General features: G+C 38.8%; 1 protein-coding gene and 1 pseudogene across 1 annotated transcript; both read right to left on the bottom strand.

Moving 5' to 3' along the window:
- Nucleotides 1-6,353: 6,353 nt before the first annotated feature.
- Nucleotides 6,354-7,301, bottom strand: LOC129548500 (olfactory receptor 8B8-like). Its single transcript, XM_055415018.2, has one exon. It carries the CDS (start codon nt 7,284-7,286, stop codon nt 6,354-6,356), a length of 933 nt encoding a protein of 310 aa, XP_055270993.2. The 5' UTR covers nt 7,287-7,301.
- A 6,755-nt stretch (nt 7,302-14,056) lies between these two features.
- LOC129548352 (olfactory receptor 8B3-like) lies at nt 14,057-14,963 on the bottom strand (annotated as a pseudogene).
- Nucleotides 14,964-19,625: the final 4,662 nt, after the last annotated feature.

Here is a 19,625-nt window from a genome sequence, read left to right as displayed (position 1 = left end):
TCAGTGTTTTCAAGCGACAGAAGAAAAATAATCCTTTTATTATTATACTTGCTACTTGATTAGACAGAGAAGATTTAATGTGAGTGCAATGATTAACGCACTTGGTGAAAAGCAGGTTAGGAGCTTGCTTGGTCTCCTCCCCAAGGTGTAGATTACATGTACAATATGGAATAAGGAAATTATGGATCCTGGTTCATGATCTGTCTTTAGTTCCTTGGGGGCTCACTCTTTTACTCATTTTTGCTTTACTCTTGGGACCGCACATCCCTCAGGTAGATCCAAAGTGAATTCCCATCCCCTCATTATCTACACCTCTGAGGGGAAAGCTGTTACATTGTCTCATTCCCTCTTTATTAACATTTACTGAATGGACATATTTCCACAAAAGACCTACTTCCAGGTTTCTCTATTTCTTTATCCGAACACATCAAATGTTGCAGCAACTAATTTCAGTTGTTCTCTTTCTGAAATGTCTGTGAAATAATTTGCAATATAGTATATCCCTTCTATAGTTTATACTTTTAACATATTCCTGAAATTTCTACCAGACTCTCCTGCTGCCTGCTTTTCTGTAACATTTCAGTAACTGAAGTTATAAATTCTTATCATCATAGAAAAAGAGTTTGGGTTATAGAGTTAGAGAGAGTGCTATGAATCCTACCTTCCTTCTTCCACTTTTACACACTATAACCCTTTGGATAAGTTACTGACTCTCTTATGTAAAATAAGGAATGTAAAAATAACATCTCTTTCATTGAGCTGTTGTGTTAATCAAATGAAAAAAAGAACTAAGTAAAATGGTTTGGCCAGTATTGGCATATGAGTGTCAATAAACATCAGCTTTTATTACTCATGTTCTCATAAATTTCAGTAGATTCCCTTTCATAATACTCATCAGACTTTTCCCCTCTAATTCATGCTTTTCTATAAATTGTATATTCTATAAGGACAAACATCTATTCTATCTTGTTAACTATTTGGATCCTGAAACTAAGAACAATGCCAGAACAATGCCAATAACACAGAAAGAATTAAATGAACACTCTGAAACTAACTTTTATCTAACAGCTTTCAGAATACATTCAAAACTTCTCTTATGCTAAACCACAGCATCTACAACCACAATGACCTGTACCCACTTTTCCCCAGCCACCACACAACTTCTGGCTTTATGATTAAACTGAACTAGTAATGTTGAACTATAGTGGCTCCTAACTATTATTTTCACATTTTCCCACATATTCACTCTTATTTGGTCATGAATAATGCTACTAGTCAGAAAACAAAGATCATGGCATCTGGTCCCATCACTTCATGGGAAATAGAAAAACAGTGGAAACAGTGTCAGATTTTATTTTGGGGGGCTCCAAAATCACTGCAGATGCTGATTGCAGCCATAAAAAGCAGAGACATTACTTTGCCAACAAAGGTTCATCTAGTCAAGGCTATGGTTTTTCCTGTGGTCATGTATGGATGTGAGAGTTGGACTCTGAAGAAAGCTGATCGCCAAAGAATTGATGCTTTTGAATTGTGGTGCTGGAGAAGACTCTTGAGAGTCCCTTGGACTGCAAGGAGATCCAACCAGTTCATTCTAAAGGAGATCAATCTTGGGTGTTCATTGGAAGGACTGATGCTAAAGCTGAAACTGCAATACTTTGGCCACCTCATGCGACGAGTTGACTCACTGGAAAAGAATCTGATGCTGGGAAAGGATGGGGGCAGGAGGAGAAGGGGACAACAGAGAATGGGATGGCTGGATGGCATCACCGACTCTGTGGACATGAGTTTGAGTGAACTCCAGGAGTTGGTGATGGACAGGGAGGCCTGGCGTGCTGTGATTCATGGGGTCACGGAGAGTCGGACACGACTGAGTGACTGAACTGAACTGAACTGAATGCTACTAGAATAAAGTCTGAAAACACAGCTCTGTCCCACCATAGTTCAAGAACTTTCAGTCGTTCTCCATTACCCACTTGAAAATTGAAGCTATGTAGTAAAAACATAATTCTCAAAACTATGATTTAGGTTTGTTTAAAATTCAAGAAGAAATTGAGTCAGAGTTAACTTGATGAGAAGCCTGAAAGTACCATTCTGAGTGATCGAAGTATCTTGCACACTTTAAATATGGTACAAGACTTTAACTTTCTCAAAAACATAAAAAGGAAAGTAGGAGAATGTTTATTTAACAAAGACCATTCAATTGTCTTGGGAGATACAAGCCATTTTAGAAATATATATGTATTTGTGTGAAAAACAAACCTACATGAGTCTATCTTTAAACACACTACTTATATTGAGAGGAAGGAGGGAAAAGAATATCATTCTATGATAATAGAGTGTTCTCTCTCTTATTGATAGAAAAGCATCAAATGCTCAAAAATATGCCTTCAAAATGCTCCAGAAAAGAGGGCATCCACAAACAAAATGATGACTTGTGCAGCTACCACAATTATAGAATTTGTTTGTTTTAGTGGGGCAAAACTTAAAAGGGAGATGGAAGAAACTGCTAGGCACTGAATTTCTGATTAATGAAAATTAAAATCATGTCATGTGAAATTTTAAACGTAAGCTTCTTTGAAACATCTTCGTAGTTCTCTATGTCTTGTTTAGAATCTTCCCAATATATTGTATGATATTTGAAATCACTAGCTAGCTAAATTAGGAAAGAAAATAGAGACTCATGATGCAACATTTTGGAAAAGAATCCAATTTCACACCAATTTAGAAAAAGTTCTGTCCTGGTTGATGGGCACAGGAGAAACCCAGGGCTTACAAGGTTGACTCTAAGACTGAACACCTTCAGCAGAGCTATAACTTTCCTCAAAACCTGTCAGTGCCAATCACATAACTCAAGAAAGGAAGAACTACAAAGAGATCCAACCAGTCAGTCCTAAAGGAACTCAGTCTTGAATATTCATTGGGAGGACTGATTTGAAGCTGAAGCTCCAATACTTTGGCCACTTGATGCAAAGAATGGAGTCATCAGAAAGGGTGCTAATGCTGGGAAAGATTGAAGGCAGGAGCAGAAGGGGACAACAAAGGATGTGATCGCTGGATGGCATCACCGAATCGATACACATGAGTTTGAACATGCTCCAGGAGTTGGTGATGGACAGGGAAGCCTGGAGTGCCGCAGCCCATGGGGTCGCAAAGAGTCAGACACAACTGAGCAACTGAACTGAACATTTAAAATATTCTGGCTTGATTCCCCCTTCACTCAAAAGAAGTCCAAACACAGAGGTGCACAATTCCATTGCTTACTAAAACATGATTAATTTGTTGAACAATCAGCAAAGCTGCCTCCTTTACAACGTTACTACAGGTAATTATTACAAAGTGTATTTTAAGTTACTTATAATTTTTTCAAATTAACCAAAGATATAAATCACTCATTTTAAAGACTAGTTCTTTTATGTAAATGAACAGATTTCATTCTAATTTTTAGGGTCATGAAATAAAAGATTAGTGCCAGGCTTAATTCACTCCTAGTGATACTCAGATTGTTATAAAATACATAATAGAGTACATGCAGCTGTATTCTATAGGTTTCCAAATGGCCCAGTTAATTTCACTTGTTTAAATGTATTTGTTTTCATTTGGAAAAAAAAGTTTATAGAGGGAAACATGAGTTTAAACAAAAAAAAACAAAACTCTAACCAAGATCAACAATATTATGTAAATAGAACTTGTTAAGGGAAAATCAAACATGTTCATATTGCAATTGGGAGATGAAACATGAGTGGTCATTTAAAACATCAGCCAAGGATTAAGTTATGCTAAACATCTCAAACAAAAACAAGTCAAAAATCAGCTTTGCCAAATTTCAAAATACATAAATACTGACTGGAGATTAAGAAGTGTCAACAAATTAATATTATTCAAAATATCTTAGAAAATGATTACAGTGTCACTGATACAGCACATTGAGGATTTTTTTTTTGAGGATTTTTAAAGTAGCACATTTTTACTTTTAAAAAATAATCCAACATTCATGTTTAACTTGCTTTATTCTCCAAATATTTCTTCCACATTGTCATTATTCTCCCAGCTGCAATTTGATGTTTCTGTACCTAAAACTCCACACGAATGTAGCACACAGAATCCAGCAAAACCAGAAATAATCTCTTTGTTTAAAGGTCATCTAGTCCTGTCAGTTTAACATTTTAAATCATAAATAACTTAAGCTTTCATCTTATATAGAGAAATTCTGTGATCTCGATAGTATCTAGGGTCCTGCACAATGAGTGAGTCCACAGGTAAAGGTTTTCATTATCCAACACTTTTCTGTGTAAATTACTTCTTCCTTTCTTTATGCAATTACTCCTCACAATTTGCCTCCTGTAACTGACACCTCCTCTCTATCCACTTCCCCAAATGAGACCACAGCTCTTTTATTTTCATTCTCCAAAATACTAATAATGTGTGTTCATTATGCAAATAGTTTCATCAAAGATTTATGAATAGTGAAATATATTTACAGTACTCTGCAAACATGAAATGGTTTCAGAATGAAACTGAAAGTCACTCAGTTCAATTCAGTTCAGTTCAGTCGCTCAGTCATGTCCGAATCTTTGCGACCCCATGAACCTCAGCATGCCAGGCCTCCCTGTCCATCACCAACTTCCAGCATCCACGCAAACCCATGTCCATTGAGTCAGTGATGCCATCCAACCATCTCATCCTCTGTTATCCCCTTCTCCTCCTGCCCTCAATCTTTCCCAGCATCAGGGTCTTTTCAAATGAGTCAGCTCTTCGCATCAGGTGGCCAAAGTATTGGAGTTTCAGCTTCAACATCAGTCCTTCCAATGAACACCCAGGACTGATCTCCTTTAGGATGGACTGGTTGGATCTCCTTGCAGTCCAAGAGTCTCAAGAGTCTTCTCCAACACCACAGTTCAAAAACATTAATTCTTCAGCGCTCAGCTTTCTTTATAGTCCAACTCTCACATCCATACATGACCACTGGAAAAACCATAGCCTTGACTAGACAGACCTTTGTTGGCAAAGTAATGTCTCTGCTTTTTAATATGCTATCTAGGTTGGTCATAATTTTCCTTCCATATCCAATTCTTTGCAATCCCAAGGACAATACAGTGTATGGAATTTTCCAGGCCAGAACAGTGGAGTGGGTTCCCTTCTCCAGGGGATATTCCCAACCCAGGGATCAAACCCAGATCTCCCACACTACAGGTGGATTCTTTACCAGTTGAGCCACAGAGGAAGCCTGGGTACCTAAATCTCATGACCACGTCCCACACTGGGATATCTTATTTATTAGCCGTATGCCTCCTTGAGTCCTGACATAATTACATGTTTCTGAGAATCCTTACTGCTCGTGCCCTGCTCGCTGAAGTACAAACACTTGCAAGCATTCCACATTCAGGTTTTTAATTTTGCAGAAATAGTAATTTCCCTTTTTGAGCAAATCATTTCTATAATATATGAGCGCAGAAGGCTTTCTCTTTCTGAAAACAACAGCAAAAGACAATCAAACTGTTTTGCTTAAAAGAAAAGAAAGGAATACCCAACTTGAGAGAAATTTGTATGTCATTCTCAGACAGAGGAGAGTCAACTTTAAATCAGGAATATTTTCTCATATTTCAGCTCATTGAAATAGAATAACATAATCAACAGTGTGTAGAGTATATTGAAGAATAATATACTTGAAGTCAAAATGATAAGAATTTAGTCTACAATTTTTCTTTCTAAAGCTCTGTGACTTTAATTAAATCATTATCCACTCTTGGCTTCACTTTCCCACCCATTCAAAACATGAATTTGGATGACTGGTTATCTGTCAGTTTTACTTACAAAGGTGAAAAATTAAACTCTTTGCCAAAGGAAGCTTAACACTAAAGGTTTACACATGGGAAAGGGATTATCCTTGATACTGTTAGAACCATCCATCTCTGGTATTTCAAGAAGGTATATTATTGCCAAGTGAAATATGGAAAGATGAGAGTAGAAACAGAGTATCTTATTTATCCTTCTTATTGTAAGTTGATAGATTAAAAGTAAGCCTAGTGATATGTTTTCAGCCTAGGGTTATGTAATTCATTATTTGGAGGCCATTCATCTTATCCCAGTGGAAAAATAATTTCAAACTGATAATGAAAAAGATAATATATTCACTATCTAATGTTATTACTATGCAAGAAAAAGAGATGATGTGTATTTTGAAAACAGTAAGAAAAATATATAAAAATGGAAATAAATTATTCAAACAGGATTTAAATTTCTTTAAGATACTAGGTTAAAAAAAGATAATAAAAAATATGGTAAGAAAGTTGTCATTAAAATTAAAAAATCAACATCTCACGGTACAAGTTACTTGTGCACACAGACAGTTCTAATTAAAACTGTCTCCTGCTCAGAGTTTTTCTCAGAGCAAGTTTAACATCTTTGTTCCTCAAGCTGTAGATTAATGGGTTCATCACAGGAACCATATTGGTGTAAAAGACAGAAGAGATTTTCCCCTTATCCATAGACACAGCAGAAGGTGGATTGAGATACATAAATGCCCCTGATCCAAAGAAGAGAGAAACAGCAATGATGTGGGAACTGCAGGTGCTGAGGGCTTTGGACCTGCCCTCTGTGGAGCTGATGTGGAGGATGTTGGTAAGGATGAGACCATAAGAGACAAAGATGGTGAGGCTGGGCACAGTGATATTGATGCCCACTACAATGAATATTTCCAGCTCACTGACGTAGGTACTTGTGCAGGAGAGCTGAAGCAGAGGGAGGATGTCACAGAAATAATGGTTGATGGTGTTTGCATCACAGAAGGTCAGTCTCAGCATGCATCCAGTGTGAGCCATGGCACCAGAAAATGCCATCAAGTAGGAACCAAGCATAAGGAAGGAACACACTTTAGGGGACATGGCAGCATTATACAAAAGTGGCTTACAGATGGCTACATAGCGATCATAAGACATTGAAGTCAGCACATAGCATTCAGAAATGACAAAAAAACAGAAGAAGTAGAGCTGGGTCATGCACCCCATGTAAGAAATAATATTCTTCTTTGGTAAGAAGTTAATCAGCATTTTGGGTGTAAATACAGAAGAATAACAGAGGTCTATGAAGGACAAGTTAAAGAGGAAAAAGTACATGGGGGTGTGCAGATGTGAATTCAGTGCAATTAGGGTTACCAATCCCAAATTTCCCAGCACAGTGACCATATACATTCCTAGGAACAGGAAGAATAGAGGGAGTTGGAGATCTGGCTGGTTTGTTAATCCCAACAGAATGAATTCAGTCACAAAAGAGCCATTTCCAGGAGCCATTCTTCTCTAAGGTGATCTGTGAGCACAGAAGAAAAAGGTTACATAGACAATGACTCAATTTTCACACAATATCTCCTCTCACAAGTGTGGTGTTTGGGCTGGGAATATCTGAGAAAAACCCAGCCTGGACTTATGGAATTGTCTTACCTACTATCTCATGGAACTGTGTTACCATTATCATGAAACTGAGTGACAGGGAATTTTGCTTTTTTGGGTCTTTATAAACTAAGTAGGAAAGAGTATCAAAACAGCCTACAGAAGGAAGGAAACCACTGCCCTGTGCAGACTTGACTACTTGGGGAAAAAAACAAACAGTGGATAAAGGAGAGGTTTGGACCAGGATTGACTCATTCTTCCCCCATCTCAACATTTCTCCTTTCACTTAGAGTCGCCCCTCACCAGTAAGACTATAGGCAGAGACTCCAGCGATTAGGTGCTGGCCTCTAAAGCAGATTAGACCTGGTGGGGTGAGAACAAAGAAAATTGCTTCTTAACTAAAACTAAATGGCCAGAGTCTATGAGAGGTTAACTCTTCGTGCCACTGCTGCTGCTGCTAAGTCACTTCAGTCGTGTCCGACTCTGTGTGACCCCATAGATGGAAGCCCACCAGGCTCCCCCGTCCCTGGGATTCTCCAGGCAAGAACACTGGAGTGGGTTGCCATTTCCTTCTCCAATGTGTGAAAGTGAAAAGTGAAAGTGAAGTCGCTCAGTCGGGTCCGACCATTAGCGACCCCATGGACTGCAGCCTACCAGGCTGCTCCATCCATGGGATTTTCTAGGCAAGAGTACTGGAGTGGCTTGCCATTGCCTTCGTGCCACACCACAGAGTAAAACCTGTAACTATAGATGACTGAGATTTCTGTCCATGGAGAGGGAACTTACTGACTGATCTAATACATCCTTTTAGGCCTCTAGTGTCTCTGAGCATTCACTGATCCATGCCTTGAACAGACATTTTTCTAGGTTTTATGTGAGTCTCAAGGTGCTAAATTAGAAATAAATTGTGATATCTTAGATCCTTGGACTTCCATTTCAAACAAGAAGAACATGAATAAATGGAATTCAGAAACTCACCTTCCTTTCTCCAGAAAACCCCAGGACTTTCTTATCATTGGTTTCACCCTCTGGTCTTAGTAGGGCAATTTCAGGTTCTGAAGCTTTGGTTCCTTTGATTCTAAGAGAATGCAGCCCACATGTATTTTCTGATTTGACTTCAAAATTTTTTAGAAATATAGATCATAATTTCTGTTTATAACTTTCAGTCCACTCAAGCAGCAGAGAAAAATAAACATTTCTTTTTATTATTATTTTTGCCGCTTGGTAAGTCACAGATTTAATGTGAGTGTAATGCTATAATGCACTCAGTTATGAATGTGGCAGAAGCTTGTTCAGTCTCTTCCCCAGGGAAACAGTCTATGTATAATGGGACCTGGGGGGATTGCATTTGCAGTCTGTACCTTAATCTGTCCTTAGTCCCTTAGAGATTCAATAGTTTACTCAAGTTTTCCCTTCACTTAAGGATTGTCCATTCACCAAAGAAGAGCCAAATCTCCCATTTTCTGTTCATTTAGATTACAGAAATGAAGAGGAAGCCCTAGTCTCTTTTTTCCTACAAAAACAACTGATGCAAAAACAGTTTATGTACCGAATATGTAAGATTCAGAAACTTGTTAAGAGAGTCTTTCACCCAGTTCACACATGAAGCCAGACATATTGAAGCTGGGTGTAAGGGCAAGGCATTTCTGGACAATATGATTCAGAAATGAGTCCTAGCAAATCAGTGCTGGTGCTGTGCTTACTCTCTCAGTCTTGTCCAACTCTTTGTGACCCCATGGACTGTAACTTGCCAAGCTCCTACGTCCATGGGGATTCTCCAGACAAGAATACTGGAGTGGGTTGTTATGCCCTCCTCCAGGGGATTTTCCCAACCTAGGGATCGAACCCATGTGTCCCTCATTGCAGATGGATTCTTTATCATTTGAGAAACCAGGGAAGCCCAAGAATACTGGAGTGGGTAGCTTATCCCTTCTCCAGGGGATCTTCCTGACCTGAATGGAACCAGGGTCCCCTGCATTGCAGGTGGATTCTTCACCACCTGGGCTACCAGGGAATCCCAATTAACTGTCCTATTAATGACTCACTTATAGGAAAAATGTTCCCTCTGAGATTTTCTAATCCATCAATTTTCTACAAAGTCTAGAAAATAACTCTTATTAAAGGAGTAAAGGAACACTGGGTCTTCAGGTGAAAGCTTTCTTATAATTTAAATGGTTCTGAAATAACAATTCTCTTCTATATCAGAACTTGAACAGTGCAAAAATCTCAGGTTTGTGAGTACCTTCACCATTTTTGGTTCCTGGAGAATTCCATGGACTGTATAGTCCCTGGGGTTGCAAAGAGTTGGAAATGACTGAGAAACTTTCACTTTCACTAAATGTATACAGTCAATTTTTTCTCAATAAAACTGCAAAAGTACAAAAAAGTCACTAAATAAGATATTTTATTTTTAAATGACAGAAAATGTATGGCCATTGGATTTCCCTGGTGGTCCAGTAGGAAAGAATCCACCTGCCAATGCAGGAGACATGGGTACAATTCCTGATACAGGAAGATTCCACATGTCCTGGTACAACTAAGTCCATTCCCCACAACTACTGAGCCCTTGGGCCACAACAACTGAAGCCTATGCTCTAGAGTCCAAGTGCAGCAGCTACTGAGTTCGCGAGCCACAACTTGAGAGCAATCCCCACTCGCTGCAACTAGAGATAGCCCAGCACATGTTTGGAACAACTTAAGTATCGGAATCTATCTCTTCAACTGTAAATTTAATGAAATCTAAACAGAGATCAAATGCTCTTAATTTTAAAAATTTAGTGTCACATTGATCTGGGGTGTTCTGAGAACACTTTGAAGGCTTAGTACAATAAAAGGTACTTAGTACAATAAAAGGTCTTAGTTTTTATATTGGTTGCATGATGAAGTGATAATATTTTGGCTGTACTGACTTACAGGAAGCATTATTATAATTAACATCACATCCTTCTCTTTTATCTTTTTAATTCGGCTAGCAGAAAATTTGAAATCACATGTAAAAGGACTTGAAGTATATTTAAATTGGGTATTGCTACAACCACTCTTTTTTTTTTTTTTAATTTCCTTCCCAGTTAGCTCACTACAGAGAATTGAATAGAGGTTCTTGTGCTATACAGGAGGTTCTCATTAGTTATCTATATTATACATAGTAGTGTTTATATGTCAGTCCCAATGTCCTAATTCATTCCATCTCCTCTTCTTTTTGTTGTTTCCCTGTCTTGTCTGACACTTTGCGACCCCATGGACTACAGCACGCCAGGCTTCCCTATCCTTCACTATCTCCCAGAGTTTGCTCAAGCTCATGTCCATTGAGTCAATGATGCCATCCAACCATCTCATTCTCTGACAACCCCTTGTCATCATGCCCTCAATCTTTCCCAGCATCAGGGTCTTTTCCAATGAGCTCATTCTTTGCATCAGGTGGCCAAAGTATCGGAGCTTCAGCTTCAGCATCAGTCCTTCCAATGAGTATTCAGGGTTAATTTCCTTTAGGATTCAGTGGTTTCATCTCCTTTTTGTCCAAAGGACTCTCTGCAACCCCATGAACTATAGCCCACCAGGCTCCTCTGTTCATGGGGATTCTCCAGGCAAGAATACTGGAGTGGGTAGCCACTCCCTTCTTCAGGGGATCTTCCTGACCCAGGGATCAAACCCAGGTCTTTCATGTTACAGGATGACTCCTTACCTGTCTGAGCCACCAAGGAAGCCTCTTCCCTTCTTAGTACCCATAAGTTTGTTCTCTACATCTGTGACTTTATTTCTGCTTTACCATTTTAACTAATGGTAGTTAATCTCAACCACTTTTCAGGATGTAATTTAGGAAATTTCTGGTCTGTGATTCAGAGGACCATTTTTGTTAAAACTAGAAAACCAGAGCTTTCAGCTCTTTTTAGTACATAAGTATAGTCACATTCCGTACTTTACCTCATGGACTCTCAGTTGTGAAAATTTCAACAATTTCCCTTGTTACTTTTCAGCTCCATTCACGTACATTAAAAAAGCAAAACCAGCTAAGAATAACTATGCTGTGCAAGCAAACTACCCTGACTTGATTTCCCTCTTTTGAAAGAAGTCCAAATAGATAGACACTGTACTTATTTCTAACTAAAATGTGTTCAAATTGCTCAACTCTCTGCTAAGTTATCTCTTTAGAAATGCCACCACTCTTTACTATAATAAATACTATTTAAACTATTTTTTTAATTTTCTCCAATTAGTCAAAGACAAATTACTTTCAAGAAAACTCCATTTTTTCTGTAAATGAAGCACATTTCATTTGCATTTTGATGTTCATGAAAGATTAGTAACTGGGTTTCAGCCACTCTTGCGACCACCTCAAATTATGACAGAACATATAACTTAGTGGACACACCTCTGTGATGTCCACAGATTTCTAAATACCACTGCATTATTTATACCTGTTTATATATACTTTTCTTTCAGCAAAGAAAACAAGTTTTTCAAAATGAAGAGTAAGTAAAAGAAAGGGAAAAAAGCAGAAAGATGCATCCAAGATCAACTATTTCACATAATTAGAACTTGTAAAGTTAAAATAAATTGTGTTAATATTGGAATCAGAGGAGGGGATGAGTGGTCTTTTTAAACTAAGACAGGATTTAACAATCACAACATCCAAAAAACTAACAGACAAACAAACCAGTTATGCTGAATTTTAAAATAGCTGAATAGTGAGTGGAGACTAGCAATGTGGCAAATGGTGAATATCATCAAAGGTATCTTAGAAAATATTTAAATTCTCACTTGATATATCGATGTGAGGATTTTTAGAGTTGCCTTTTTTAACCTTTTTCCCCAAAATGGCAATAATTCAGTATCCTTTCCAGAAGTCATGGTCACAACTTGGTTCATTCATCCAATATTTTTTTTTTATTTCTTTAATTTCTCATTGCTACACCAAATGCAGTTTAAGGTTTTCATACCTAAATACCCAAATGGAAATAGCATATGACAGCCAACAAGAAGGTGCTATTTAGTCATTTCCAAGTCCTCCAGTCTTGTGCGTTTAGTTTATTTTTTCTTTTAATTCAAGTTAATTATGCTTTTATCATCCAAAGAAATTATGTGACCTCCACAATATATCTAGGGCCTTCCAGAATGGAGAAAGCAATAGGTAAGGGCTCCCATTATCTACCATTCTTTGTTCTAAATTCCTTTTTCTTAAATTGAGTTCCAGTTATCCCTATATTTTATCTCCTAGGGCTTTCCAGGTGGCTCAGAGGTAAAGAATCTGCCTGTCAATGCAAGAGACAAAGGTTCGATCCCCAGGTTGGAAGATCCCCTGGAGAAGGAAGTGGCTACCCACTCCAGTATTCTTGCCTGGAAAATCCCATGGACAGAGGTGCCTGGCAGACTAGAGTCCATCAGGCCACAGAGTTGGACGTGACTTAAGCTACTGAACAAAAATTTCATCTCGTGAAGAGCTGTCCTCTCTCTACCTGCTTCCCCAAACATGGTTATAACTTTTCCATTTTCATTTCCAAACACCACCAATGTATGGACATTGTGCATTATAATTTTATCAAGGCTTTATGGACACTGGAATGTATTTACGATACTCAATGGGATATAAATTCAGATTGAAACTGTATCATGACCACTCCCAAAGGGAACCTCTTATTTACTGCCCATGTGTCTCTCTGAGTCCTGACATATTGCATGATTTAGGCTCCTTTTTCTCACATGTACTGTTCCTGAATTACAGATAGTTGCAACTTTCTAAATTCAAGTCTTTAAACTTTTTTTTCATAAAAAGCAACTTCCTTGTTTGAACCAATATGCTCCCCAATATATTAACCCCAAAGTTTTCCTAGGTCCCAACAAAAACAATCAAGCTATTTTTCAACAAAATAATTTTAAAAAATGATAGCCACACTGAGGGAAATTCATTTATCATCTTGGGACAAGGCAGAGTCACCTTTGAAATTAGCAGTGTTTTCTCATATTCCATCATAACTGAAATAAAAGTAATAAAAGAAAGTAACAGCAAAATAGATTCCAAAGTAGCAAACTTGAAATCAGGTTTTCTTTGTAAAGTTAGGTGACAAGTAAATCTAACCACTCTAACATTAACTTTTGCATGCATACAATAAATATAGTTTGATGAACTGTTATGTCTATGCTTGACTATACAAACGTTAAAAAAAAAAACTCTTTGCCAAAAGAAGCTTGAAGCATAACATTTATATGTGTAAAATGGATTATCCTTGATAGTCATCATAGAACCTTTAAACTCTGACATTCTTGAAAAGAGCATGAAAATAGTAGAAATATTTAATTCATGCTTTTAATAGCAAGTGGCAGATAAAAACACCCTCAATTACACAATGTCACTCTATTGTTATAGAATGCCATTATTTGAAGACCACGCATAATGTTCCAAAGAAAAAAAAGAGTTTAAAGTGACAATGATATAAAAAGATATAGATAATGTTATGATTTAATTAATTATATTACTAAACAGGAAAAAAAAGGGTAGAGAAGATATTTTGGTAATTGTGAGTAAAAAAGACCTACTCCAAAAAGACTAGAAGTTATTTATGAAAAAAGACTCAAATTTCTTTTATCAAGATAAAGAAAACAATAGGATTAAAAGGCTGTCATAAATAATATATAATTGCAGCACAGAATGGTACTCTTTGATCAAAACTATCTCGTACTCAGGGTTTTTTCAGAGCAAGTATAATGTCTTTGTTCCTCAAGCTGTAAATTAAGGGGTACAACAAGGGAACGGTGTTGGTATAAAAGACAGAAGAGATTTTTCCCTCATCCTTGGACCCAGCAGAAGATGGTTTGAGATACACAAATGCACCTGATCCAAAGAATAGGGAAACAGCAATTATGTGGGAACTTCAGGTGCTGAGGGCTTTGGATCATCCTTCCATGGACTTGGATGGAGGATACTGGAGAAGATGAGACCATAAGAAATAAAGATGGTGAGACTGGGCACAATGATATTGATGCCCACTGCAATGAAAAGTGCCAGCTCATTGACATGGGTACTTGTGCAGAAGGGCTGGAGAAAAGGGAGCATGTCACAGAAAAAATGGCTGTTGATGTTTGCATCACAGAAAGTCAGTGTCAACATAGAGTGTGAGCCATGGCACCAGAAAATGCCATCAAGTAAGAACCAAAGACAAGGCTGGAACACACTTTAGGGGACATGGCAGCATTATACAAAAGTGGGTTACAGACGGCCACATAGCAATCATAAGCCATTGATGTCAGCACATAGATTTTAGAAAGAGCTAAAAAACGCAAAAAGTTAAGTTGGGTCATGAACCCCATGTAAGAGATAATGTTATTCTTTGCTATGAAGGTAACCAGCATTTTTGGTGTAAACACAGAAGAATAACTGAGATCTATGAAACACAAGTTAAAGAGGAAAAAGCACATGGGGGTGTGCAGATGTGAATTCATCCCAATTAAAGTTGCTATGCCCAAGTTTCCCAACACAGTGACTGTTTTATGTTACTAGGAACATAAAGAACAAGGGGAGTTGGAGATCTGGTTGGTCTGTTAATCCCAATAGAAGGAATTCAGTCTTGAACCATTTCCAGAGGCCATTCTTCTCTAAGAGAATCTGTGAACAGAGGAGAAAGAATTACACGGAGAAAAATTCAACTTTCCCACAACATCTGTTCTCAAAAGAATGTTACATGCACTGGCAAGATCTGAGTCCTGACCAATATGAACCATTGCCTATTTTATCATCATCATGAAACTGAGTGGCATGGGCATTCCCTTGTTAGTCTTTATAAGCTATATGAGCAAAAAGTATCAAAACTTAGCCTGCAGCATGAAACACTTTGTTTCCCTATGCAAACATGACTGCTGTAAAAACCACAGCAGGACATAGTCACCCTTTTTTCTTTCATCAATTCTTCTTTCACATGACCCTTCTCTTCACAGTAAAATTGGAAGCAGCAACCCCACCAACCTGGTACTTGTCTCCGACACAGATTAGACTTGGTTGAGGGAGAATCAAGAGGATTTTCTAAACTAAAACTAAGGGACCAGAATCTAGGAGGGATTAAGTTACTGCTCCATGTCACAAAGTAAAAACCATAAATATAGACGAGTGAGATGTCTTTGATGGAACTGATTGAGATAATGCATTCTCTGAGCGAAATAATGTCTTTAAACTTTGCCAGCACCCTTCCTTTAATGTATTCTTCTACCAGTTTCACTGAAACTCAGGGCTACAAAAATGAAAAAGAAAGTCATCTATCTTAGCTCCCTCAACACTCATCACAAAAGGAAGGCATTAATATAAGTGGAATTCAGAAAGTCACCTTCCTTAGGCCATCAAACCTTGCTATGTCCTTATCTGAGTTCTTACCCCCATGTCTTGGAAGAGCAACTTCGGGCTCTGAGGCTTTGTTTCCTTTGTTTCTAAGAGGATGCAGTCTACACTTAATTTCTGATATGCGCAATAAATCTTTCAGAGCTACAGCTCATTATTTTTGAGCAAAATCTAGTTTTTATTATTATCATCTTTGCCACTTGGTAAGCCACAGCTACTGCTAAGTCGCTCGTCGTGTTCGACTCTGCTCGACCCCATAGACGGCAGCCCACCAGGCTCTGCCATCCCAGGGACTCTCCAGGCAAGAACACTGGAGTGGGTTGCCATTTCCTTTTCCAATGAATGAAAGTGAAAAGTGAAAATGAAGTCACTCAGTCGTGTCCGACTCTTCGCGACCCCATGGACTGCACCCTACCAGGCTCCTCGTCCGTGGGATTTTCCAGGCAAGAGTACTTGAGTGGGGTGCCATCGCGTTCTCCACAGAAGATTTAATGTGAGTGTAATGATGTCATACACTCAGTTATCCCAGGGCGGAAGCTTGCTCAGACACTTCCTCAGGAAAACATTTTAGGTGTAATAACGACCTGAGGGGATGTTTTTACAAATATGACCATTATGTGTTTTTCGTCACTTAGGGATTCACTTGACTTCCCTGGCAGTCCAGTGGTTAAGGCTCTGAGCTTCCAATGCACGGGACCGAGTTCAATCCCTGGTCAGGGAACTAAGATCCCACTTGCCATGTGGTGCAGACAAAATACATTTTGGGCATCCCTGGTGGCTGAGCTGGTAAAGAATTTGCCTGCAGTGCAGGAGACCTGGGTTGGGAAGATTCCCTGGAGAAGGGAACAGCTACCCATTCCAGTATTCTGCCCTGGAGAATTCCATGGACTGTATAGTTCATGGGGTTGAAAAGAGTCAGGCACAACTGAGTGACTTTCACTTTCATAGAGATTATATATATCCCCCAAGGAAAAGCCAAAAATAAATTCCTGTTACCTATTCAACAAGATGATAGAAAAGGAAGCCCTAGAACTGTCTACCCCCATGAACACATTGATTCAGAAATATTTCAAGTACAGATTTCCTTTGTAAGAAATCCAGAGAGTCATTAAAAAGGTCCCACTCCTAGTAATGTGTGAAACCAGTTATACAGAAACTGTTAGGGAAATTCAGGACATCCTCTTTTCATAGTACTTATTCTTCCAAAGAACCTTCAAGCTGGGACCAACTCCCCAGTTCTAGCTTCTCCCTGGGGAAGGAAAGGTATGCAGTATGTGGCCAATGCCCCAACTTTTCTTCAGGCTGTCCAGGAGACTGGCTTCAAGACTGCCTGTGTCAGAAAGCATAGGGGACCCAGGATAAAGAATTAGTAAACCCACTCCAGTGTTCTTGCTTGGAGAATCCCAGGGATGGGGGAGCCTGGTGGGCTTCCATCTATGGGGTCACACAGAGTCGGACACGACTGAAGTGACTTAGCAGCAGCAGCAGCAGCTACTCTGGGTGAGAGAGAACCACCCAGGGCTGGAAGTCACTATAGCTCCTCCTCACCAGATTAGCATAGGACAAAATAATGAAAACCCATCTCTTACAGCTTTTCCCTGGAGAGGAAGGGAGTGCACCATACATCCCAGGACACAGCATATCTGGGGGCTGCATTTTAGAGCACTGAGGAGACCAACCATACTTGGAATACCTGGAAGCCCACTAAGAACAAAGAGAGAAGACTGAACTAACACGAAGGTTGAGTGGTCCACACTGGTCAGGCTTATTAGTGATTTCTCCAGCACAAGGCCAGCCTATGAATTATTAGGACAGATGGGTGTTTTGTGTAACATGAAGACACCAAAGCAGAAAGTCGATGAAGATGAAAACTAGTTGAAATATTTTCCAAAAGAGATTAAGATAAAGTACTCCAAACTGACTTTAATGGAATGCGTATGTAAATTACCTGACATAGAATTCAAATAAGTATCACGCTTACTGTAATCAGAGAATAATACATAAACAAAGTGAGAATTTCACAAAGATACAGACAACTTAAAAATACTAAGCAGAAATCATGGAGCTGAAGAATAGAATAGAGAGAATAGAGAATGTCACTCAGTCATGTCCGAATCTTTGTGACCCCATTGACTATAATCTGCCAGGCTCCCCTGTGTGTGGAATTCTCCAGGCAAGAATGTTGAAATAGGTTGCTCCTTTTCCAGGGTATCTTCCCAACCTAGGGATTGAACCTGCACCTCTTTCACTTCAGGAGGATTCTTTACCATCTGAACCACCAGGGAAGCCTAAAGAATACATAAGGATGTATTTATTTACACACACAAAGATATTTAGTAGGGTTTCCCTGGTGGCTCTGTGGTAAAGAATCCACCTGCAAAGGAGATGTGGGTTCAATCCTGGATCAGAAAGATACACTGGAGAAGAAACTGGCAACCCACTCCAGCATTCTTTCCTGGGAAATCCCATGGACAGAGAAGTCTTCTGGGCTAGAGTCCATGGGGTCACAGAAGAGTCAGACGTAAGCTAGTGAATAAACAACATTTAGTAGGGAAAAACAATATCATTTTTACCTATATAGTAGGGTCCCCTTAGTAGTAAAAGAAATACCAGACTCTCTGAAATTTGTCAAATTGCACAGGATAAGAAGTGGTCACAATTCAAAACCCAGAACAATGACCTGTGCTACCACAAATATGGGATATTTTTTGCAAGGCAACTCTAAAGGGAGAAATATTGAAAAGATTAAAAGACATTGTATGATTCCATTTTGGCTGCTACAATAAAATCTGGGGCTTCCCTGGTGGCTCAGATGTGAAAGTATCTGCCTACAATGTAGGAAACCCAGGTTCGATCCCTGGGTTGAGAAGATTCCCTGGAGAAGGGAATGGCAACCCACTCCAGTATTCTTGCCTGGAGAATTCCATGGGAATTCAGGACAGAGAAGCCTGGCGGGTTCCAGCCCATAGGGTGGCAAAGAGTCAGACGTGACTGAGAACTAACACAAACACACACACACACACACACTAAAATCTACAGATTGGGGGCCTTATAAAAAACCAAAGTTTATTTTTCAAAGTTCTGGATCCAAGGAAGTCCAACGTCAAGGCATTGGAAGATTCAGTGTCTGGTGAGGTCCCTCTTCCTGGTTCACAGCCTGCCATTTCTTGCTATATCCTCTCAGGACCAAAGAGAAAGGAGACCTCTCTGCTGTCTCTTTTACAAAAGCACTGAACCCATGCATGAGAGCTCTATCCTTATGATGTAATCAACTACCACAGTGCTCACCTCCTAAGGCCATCACATTGAGGATTAGGTTTCAACATATGAATTTCAGGAGGACACAAACATTCAGTAATCTTTACTCAAAGATTACACATATTGACATTTTAATTTTAGGTTTCACTTTGAATTTTTTCCTTCATTCTTTGTATCTACAACCTAAGATCTATGTTTAGGATCATTCCAGTATATCGCATTGGATTTTGAAAATGCTGCTGCACAATTAGGTAGAATGGGGAAATTCACGATGTAGCATTTTGGAAAAGAATCCAAATAAATAGAAAATTACTAACTATCTGAATTGCGATTAGATATCCTGCTAGGAAACTCCAGAAATGTTTGTGATATTAAAAACAGACACCAGACTCTCTTCACAATAATCATTTTAACAATCAAAACTCCCCATTTCAAAGCAAGTAGCCGTGATTGAGGGATATTCTTTTAGTCAAATGTTGTCATATTTTGAATTTTTAAACAGACCAAGAGAATAAAAATCCTGAGTGCAAAGGCAATGGATAATCGCATTTCTGGACAACAGAACTTAGAGATGTGCCCTAGAAAATCCCACAGTGTTACAGTACATGTATCATTAGAAGAGAAGTGCAGTTATCTGGGGTTTACCCTACTATGCATATCAACAG

Source organism: Moschus berezovskii, chromosome 25 (genome assembly GCF_049115385.1).
Source record: "Moschus berezovskii isolate FMDL1 chromosome 25, NW_MosBer_1.0, whole genome shotgun sequence".
Taxonomy (NCBI): Eukaryota; Metazoa; Chordata; class Mammalia; order Artiodactyla; family Moschidae; genus Moschus; species Moschus berezovskii.
This window is presented reverse-complemented; position numbering and strand designations above follow the sequence as displayed.